The sequence below is a fragment of the Olea europaea genome, chromosome 21, assembly GCF_002742605.1.
Source record: "Olea europaea var. sylvestris chromosome 21, O_europaea_v1, whole genome shotgun sequence".
In the NCBI taxonomy this organism is placed as follows: Eukaryota; Viridiplantae; Streptophyta; class Magnoliopsida; order Lamiales; family Oleaceae; genus Olea; species Olea europaea.
The window spans coordinates 12473399-12482323 of NC_036257.1; the positions used below are offsets into that span (position 1 = coordinate 12473399).

Below are 8925 nucleotides of genomic sequence, written 5' to 3' on the forward strand. Positions count from 1 at the left end.
TTGGTAAATCTTTTCTTAGTGGATCCACTAGATTATCCATTTGAGATCAACTGCTTTATGGTATTATGTCTATGACGTATATGTCTAGATTTACCATTATGACAGATTCTATATCTCATTAAATATAGCTAGCTATCACAATAATTCATTTAATAGATTCAAATAGTCACCAACCAATAAATCCTTCCATAAGGGCATCAACCTACGTGCTTTTATCTAAAGCTATACCTAATTCAATTCACAATTTATTTGGAGGATTTGTAGCATATATCACTACATTGGCCCTAGTAAACAAATTTGCTAGTGAATTTTGACTCATTTTATAATAGATACATCATTTAACCTTTATCAACTACAATGCACTTCAACTTATGAATATTCTCAAAATATTCTAGTGCCATTATTGCATATCCAATACAAATGCAATAATCAACTTTTCAATACTTTTTGTTTAGGACGCTTCATTTTTGTGAATCATCCTTTTACTTCTAAAATTAGCATAAGAGATTTCTACCTTCTTATATTTATAGAAAAAATTCTATTACTTATAAGCTATAAAGAATGTAACTTGTAAAGTAATCACAAGTCCTCAATTAGGAATGTATTCTATGGGTGGTATTGCAACCCCCACAAATCTTAGGTTAGGTTAGAACTTAGAGCTCATCAGCTCTTTTAAAAGTTCAATTCATCTATTAGATACACAATATTCATTTCATATGCTCCACCTCAAATCATACAAAATTTATTAGAAATGTTAATGCCCTGTGAAAGTCTATATACTTCCACATTTAAAGATATTGCAATTATAGTCAACACAAACTAATTTTCACGTTGCATAAAATTGGTTTTCATGAATTTACCAACTGCCATTGTCAAAATATGCATGCAGTGGACACAAATAAACGACATTCACATTTCATATTCAAATTCTCAACCAATATTTCTCACAAATAAAATTGAATAGACACAACTATATTGTTCGCATACTTTCATCCTTGAATGTTAGGCATTCATTGGAGATGAACATATTTCCTTCAAACCGTGCTTCAGCACGTTCATCATCTTCACCAAAAATGGATCTAGTATCCACTTGGGGCAACACTCCTCTCGTCCCTGTGGATCCCAAGATCCACGATCTCATTGAAAAGGAGAAATGCAGTTATTGAAGCCCTCGGCAGTATCCTTACCAACAGGCATGTTGAGGAACCGATATTACGAAGGTATCGAATACATCGACCAAATAGAAGTTCTCACCTGTTCCTGTGCTCTATAGTCTTACCGCCTCGATCCCACTAAGTGGGATGTTAATGTACAGCCCTACAGTGGTTCTCAGGCAAATTTCACTGCCTAAACAGCAGTGCTCAAGCCACATGATAGGATCATGGGTCTTGATTTACCTTCGAGGGGGCATTTAACACATGGTTATCATACCTTCAGTGGGAAGAGAAACTTAGTTTCTTGTGAAAAGTCTCTAACTTCATCTTCCAAAACATCCTTCATTTATGCATTAAAGAAATCCGGGTTATCAGTTTTCATCTCCACTCTAAAGGCTTTTACAAGGATCAACGATAAAACATTAAAGCATTAGTTTTCTTCTTTTCTATCCACTGCCAAAATCAACAAATTAGTTTCCTATTTTTGATGCTGATAAAAAAATCTAATTACCCCTTTCCATCAGCCACCATTTTTAACCATTCAACCACAGTAATGTCGAAACCGAATATAGAATTCAACCATATGCAAATGATTCTAGGTTATTATGTTGCTGAAAGTTATTTCACAATTAATTACACTTAAATTTTTTTCTTATGAATGACATATATACACGTTTACTGGACAAGCTAATGAGTCATAATCATTCACTTTGATTTGAACATAATTGGACTCTTTAAATACCAACACATGCGTTGTTAATGCAACTATGAATCAGACTTCTTCAAGTCACTTTCATTAGAAGTCAAATAAATGTGCAAATATAATATAGGACATAATAGGTATATTGGAAAAAGAATACTAGTAGAAATAGAACATTATCTTGATTCCGGATCGGTTCCATAAGACCATTTTAGAAAGAGAACGATGAGGGGAACAATACTCACTGCTAGCCGTGATGTACGATAAATTTCGGCGATTCGAGTTCGTTTAGATCTCGAAAACTGATTTTGCGCTTTTTTATCAATTTGTTTATTTTCCTTTTTTTACAATTTTAGTTAGATTAGATTTCATTACTTTTAATTGTTTTAAACTACAATTCCATGTAAACCCTTATAAATATAGGGTTAGTTTGTTTTTTCCATTTTATTCATTAATAAAATTCATGAAGTTTATTTCTCTTTAATTTGGTGGATTCCAAATTTCTTGATCACAAGGTTTTCGCTTGAATTCCTTTCTTTCGCTACGTCAAGTTGTATCAGAGCAGGCTTTCCTGTCTTGATATCTTTTGATTCATAACATTGGTGACGTACCAGTTACTAGAGCAGATTTAGATGCATCAAACCAAAAGCTTGACGAACGGATTGACAATCTCACTAGTCAAATTGAATAAATTCGTCAATTGCTTTTACGAGGTGCTGGAAACAATGGACAGAATGAACAGGGGCAGTCAACAATGAGCGGATGGTTGAACCTATAGTACAAAGAGAAAATAATAGGAGGCGTGTAGTAGAAGACAGTGAATCAGAGTCGGAGGAGGAGTTCAAGTACCTTCGCATCATCTTAATCGTCAAAATCAAAATACCTTTCATGATTATCGGATTAAAGTAGACATTCCTCCGTTCTTTGGAAACATGAAAATCGAGGACTTCTTGGATTGGTTGGTAGAGGTGGAGAGATTCTTTGAAATTATGGATGTTTCAGAGGACAAGATGGTTAAGATGGTGGCATTTTGTATGAAATCTGCGGCAGCAGTATGGTGGGATCAATTACAGTTGCTCGAAGGAGACAAGGAAAAGAGTCAGATTCGAACTTAGAGAAAGATGAAGCAGTCTTTGGTCGATTTTTACCTGCAGATTACGAATAGATTTTATATCATATGTACTTGGGATGCACGCAGGGAAATCGAACAGTGTCGGATTACTCCAATGAATTTATGCGATTGGCAAAACGGAATAATCTGTCAGAATCTGAAAATCAGAGGGTAACCAGGTATACCAGTGGTTTGAAGATGGCTATTCAAGATCGAATTGGGATGCTGAATATTTGGACTTTACAGGAAGCCATTAACATGGCGATGAAAGCGGAGATGATGGAATTTGATAAGAGGATGGTTTCATATATGAGGCCCTTACCTATCGAAACATCAACATCCAGCCCTTCAGACAAAGGAAATGCCTTACAACAAGCCCCAATTAATCCTAACAGGAGCAAGGTTGAAAACAGTGGTTAGTTTGGGAACAGAGGTCACACTCGAGGCACACCTTAGAATGCAAATCTGTATGCTAAGCCCACAGGAGAAATTTGCTATAGATGTCAAAAGCCTGGACATCGTTCCAATAACTGTCCTGAGAGGAAGTAGGTCAATTTGGTGGAGCCGGAGGCAATAGACGAGGAGGAAGATACTGAAGTAGAGGATGAGTATGCGGGAGTAGAATTTGCAGTAGAGGAAGGAGTAGAAAGGCTCACCTTGGTACTGCAACGAATCCTTTTAGCACCTAAGGAAGAGGGTCAACGTCATTGCATCTTCTATTCTCTTTGTTCTATTAAAAATAAAGTGTGTGAAGTGATTGTGGACAATGGAAGGTGTGAGGACTTTATGTCGAAAAAATTGGTGGATTTGTTGAAATTACCAGTTGAGAGTCATCCTAAACCTTATTCACTTGGTTGGGTAAAGAGAGGTCCTTCTGTTCAAGTTACTAAAACTTGCAAAGTACCTATTTCCATTGATAAGCACTATAAGGATAAAAATATGTGTGATGTCATAGACATGGATGCTTGTCATATCTTATTAGGTCGTCCATGGCAGTTTGATATTGATTCAACTCTCAAAGGGCGTCATAATATAGTACTATTTTCATGGGGCAGTCATAAGATCGCTATGGTTCCTCTCACACAGGCGGATAAGTCTGCCCATCAACGAACTGAGAGTTTCCTTACCGTCTGAGGTACAAGAAATATTGACAGAATTTGAAGACTTGACTTACGATGAATTACTGATGAGTTATCCCCTATGAGGAATATCCAGCACCAGATTGATTTGGTGCCTGGGGCTAGCCTTCCAAACTTGCCTCATTACCGAATGAGTCCAAAGGAGAATGAGATTCTAAATGAGCAAATTGAGGAGCTGTGAGAAAAGGGTTCATAAGAAAGAGTATGAGTCCGTGTGCAGTACCTGTCTTTCTAGTGTCAAAAAAGGATAGAAAGTGGCGTATGTGTGTTGACAGTCGTGCCATCAACAAGATAACAGTGAAGTATAGGTTTCCCATTCCAAGGTTGGAGGATATGTTAGATATGTTTGGGGGTTCTAAGGTCTTCTCAAAAATAGATCTTCGCAGTCGTTATCACCAAATCCGTAATAAACCCGGGGATGAATGGAAGACTGCCTTCAAGAGTAAGGATGAACTTTACGAATGGTTGGTGATGCCCATTCGAACTTTCAAATGCTCCAAGTACCTTCATGAGGATGATGAACCAGATCCTCTGTCCTTTTATTGGATCTTTTGTTGTGGTTTACTTTGATGATATCCTTATTTACAGTAAGTCTAAGGAGGATCACTTAGTTCACTTGAGGTAAGTTCTGGAGGTTCTAAAGGAAAATCGGTTGTACATCAATTTGAAGTACACCTTCTGTACATCTAAACTATTGTTTTTAGGCTTTGTGGTTAGTGAAGATAGTCTGCATATAGATGAAGACAAGATAAAAGCAATTCGAGATTAGCCAACACCAAAGTCGGCTTCTGAAGTGAGGAGTTTTCATGGTTTGGCAACTTTCTACAGACGATTTATCAGGCATTTTAGTACTTTTGTGGCATCTCCCAAGAATGTTTGAAGAAAGGAAGGTTCGGTTGGGGAGAGGAACAAGATAAGAGCTTCGCCTTCATCAAAGAAAAGTTGTGCACAGCTCCAGTATTAGCTTTGCCAAGATTCGAGAAGATCTTTGAGATAGAGTGTGATGCTAGTGGTATTAGTATTGGGGCTGTTCTTTCTCAAGAGAAGAGACCCGTGACTTTCTTTTTAGAAAAATTAAGTGATGTCAGGCAGAAGTGGAGTACCTATGAGCAAGAATTCTATGCAGTTGTGATGGCTTTGAAGTAATGGGAACACTACCCGATACAAAATGAGTTTGTGTTGTTCATTGATCACCAAGCCTTGAAATTCATTGATAGTGAGAAACATATCAGCAGGATGCATGCTCGGTGGGTGACTTTCCTCCAAAAATTTCCTTTTGTGATTAAATATAAATCTGGAAGTAAAAACAAAGTTGCGGATGCACTGAGTCGGAGAGTTTCTTTATTGATCACATTGTCACAAGAAATTGTTGGATTTGAGTGCTTGAAAGAACTATATGCAGATGATCCCGACTTTAAGAAGATTTGGAGTAAGTGTGTAAATTGGGAATTAATGGTGGATTTTTATATTATGAAGGGTATTTGTTCAAAGGCAACGAGCTTTGTATTCCTGTTTCTTCTCTACGTGAAAAATTGATTCAAGATCTGCATGGTGGAGGTCTAAGTGGACACTTGGGGGTGACAAGACAATAGCCAGTTTGGAGGCTCGGTATTATTGGGCACAGTTGAAGCGGGATGTTGGAATTATTGTCAAAAGGTGTTATACTTGTCAAGTATCAAAGGGTCAAGTGCAGAATATTGGGTTGTATATGCCACTTCCTGTCGCTATGGATTTTGTTTCGGGATTACCTCATACTCAACGAGGCATAGATTCTGTTTTTTGTGGTGGTTGACAGGTTCTCCAAAATGGCGCACTTCATAGCTTGTCGAAAGACTTCAGATGTATCACATATTGCCAAACTGTTTTTCAGGGAGATTGTTAGACTGCATGGGGTTCCCAAGTCTATCACATCAGATCGGGATACAAAATTTGTGGGGCACTTTTGAATTATTTTGTGGAAGTTATTTGGAACCAATTTGAATCGAAGCAGCACTGCCCATCCCCAAACTGATGGAGAAATCAAGATTACTAACCGTACCCTTGGAAAACATGGTTCGAAGTGTTTATGGAGATAAACCTAAACAGTGGGATCTTGCACTACCTCAAGTGGAGTTCGAGTACAACAGCGCAGTTCATACTGCTATAGGCTAGTCTCCATTTGCAATTGTGTATACAGAGGTATTTTACCATGTGGTGGATTTGGTGAAATTGCCTAAAGGTGATAATAAAAGTGTTGCTGCTGAACATCTGGCAGAGGAAGTCTTAGCAGTTCGTGATGAGGTAAAATGGAAGTTAGAGAAAATTAATGCAAAGTATAAGGTAGCAGCAAATTCACATCGACGGGATAAACAATTTCAAGAGGGGAACTTGGTAATGGTGTTTTTGAGAAAAGAGATATTTTTCGTTGGTACTTACAATAAGCTGAAACCAAGAAAGTATGGGTCTTTCAAAGTGCTTAAACGGATTAATAACAATGTCTACATTATTGATTTGATAGATTCTATGGGTATTTCTCGTACGTTCAATGTGGCAGATTTGTATGAGTTCTATAAAGATGATAAGCCTTTATATCCAGATTATAACTCGGGATCGAGTTCTTAGAAGGTGGAAGGGACTGATGTAGGACATAATGAGTATATTTAAAAAAGACTACTAGTAGAAATAGAACATCATCTTGACTCCGGACCGATCCCATACGACCATTTTAGAAAGAGAACGATGAGGGAAACAATACTCACTGCTAACTTTCATGTACGATGAATTTCGGCGATTCGAGTTCGTTTAGGTCTCAAAAACTGATTTTTAAAGTTTTGGCGCTATTTTTGTCAATTCGTTTATTTTCATTTTTTTACAATTTTAGTTAGATTAAACTTCGTTTTCATTACTTTTAGTTGTGTTAAACTACAATTCCATGTAAACCCTCATAAATAAAGGGTTAGTTCGTTTTTTCCATTTTATTCATTAATAAATTTCATGAAGTTTATTTCTCTTTAATTTGGTGAATTCCAAATTTCTTGATCACAAAGTTTTCACTTGAATTCCTTTCTTTTGTTGCGTCAAAATCTCTTTAGATTACCTTCATCATGTGCACACAAAATGGGGCTTCGCAAAGGCACGGTGCCAAACATATTAGGGGCAATATTTTCATGACATAAAGCATTGTTTGTTTGCCAAACATGGATGGAATGCTCACAAAAGAAATCATGCAAGGAGCATTTCTAGAATTCTTCTACTAAATGTATGCACATACCAAGAAGCATACATGCACTAATAGCGGTGGACATGACATTATGTAAAACATACAATCTGTTTTACTGTAAACAACAAGAAGACAATGAACCCTAGCCCTTTCATTTTAAATTGCCAAAGAGACGTGAAAAAATAAAATAATAATAATAAACTACTTCAAAGCAACAGTAGCAAATTAATTCTAGTCTTCAACAACTAACTGCCTTCAATGCAAATTTGAAAAGACGCAATGCAAATTCGATAAACTGCCTTCGAATGATTTTCATGCATGGATATAAACATAGAACTAAAGAGACTTACCGTTACAAATATATATGGGCAAAATCTGAGTAATTTCAAATTGTTGTACTATATGAAAAATACGTGGTGTATATAAACCATCTGTTTTAGGAATTTTTCATGCAACATCATAATTTCCATTGTAAATATAATATAATATTGTCTTATGATTGTTAGAAAAATATATTCGGGCATAAATTATATTCAAATAACATACATTTTATGTGCATAAAATCGGATAGACTTTGATTTACCAAAATCGAATACGTAGAGTAGAAGCGAGAAATCCATGAATATGAATTTGGTCAAGACATAAGTTCAACTCTTTTTTTTTTTTTTTTTTAAGATGATAATAACCCGCATGGGTGCTAACAGTTTTCTGGCATACCTTTTCCAAGATACAACGACCACATCTTGCAATAGGAACACTCCAAATTACGTAGACCAACAAACTACTTATGCTTTGATGCTCTTTATATGAAATTTGACTTTGAACAAATGCAGAATTTTGAAGTGAACAAATATGCATTAGTATGATAATGCAATCATGAAGTGAATGAATGAAACTTCCATACATGTGGTATATACATAAATGTTGAAAATGTTTGTCTTAAAAGACAACCCCTTTGGAAGAGACGCAACTATTGAAATTGATATCTATATTTGAAAATACACATCTCTTGAAAAATAATAATGTCAAAAGTCACAATCTTTTGTATAGAAAAACACCTTTCAGCCAAATAATTTCTAGAATACTCTACGTCATTTTCCAATAATTCATGTGTATAAGTGATTTAAATTTGACTTAATTTCCATTCACTAAATAACAACTTCACTTAAATAATTAGGAATTGGTCATAACCAATTTCATATTCAAATTTCCAATAATCAGTTTGGTATACTAAAATAACGTAGCATTAAGAAAATATATTACTTACAGAGCAGTAATGTGGTAAGTGGTGGCATTATTGTCAGAGAAGTCACATTTGATCCCCGGATTGAAGTTCTGGATGTGGACGCCGTCATCAATTGCATCGCCGCTGCATAATTCACCGCTAATATTCCATTGATCATTTGCCGTAATGCCCCATCGCTCGAACATGGAGTTTATAGCTCTCGCTGCATATCATAATTACATTTCTCGCTAAATTTTCCATCTTCATCAATGGCGGTTCATGGGTATGGATTGTCGTCAATGGTTAAACAAAATAGTTGTAGATTTTTAAAATTAAAAATAAATTCCAGAATAAAAATTTTGATAATTTCATTGACATGGGTTAACTATACAAAAAA

The 8925-nt window shown here is 35.9% G+C and overlaps 1 protein-coding gene across 2 annotated transcripts in view; it reads right to left on the reverse strand.

The window, feature by feature from the left end:
• Positions 1-8925, reverse strand: part of LOC111370707 (probable LRR receptor-like serine/threonine-protein kinase At1g56140) — a 32857-nt gene that overhangs the window by 20154 nt on the left and 3778 nt on the right. Inside the window, exon 2 of one of the 2 annotated variants that reach the window (XM_022992545.1) lies at positions 8571-8751. The exons of the other annotated variant lie outside the window; for it this stretch is intronic. Coding sequence (XP_022848313.1) covers positions 8571-8751 — 181 coding nt within the window. The remainder of the gene's footprint in view (positions 1-8570; positions 8752-8925) is intronic. 2 annotated transcript variants of the gene reach the window in all.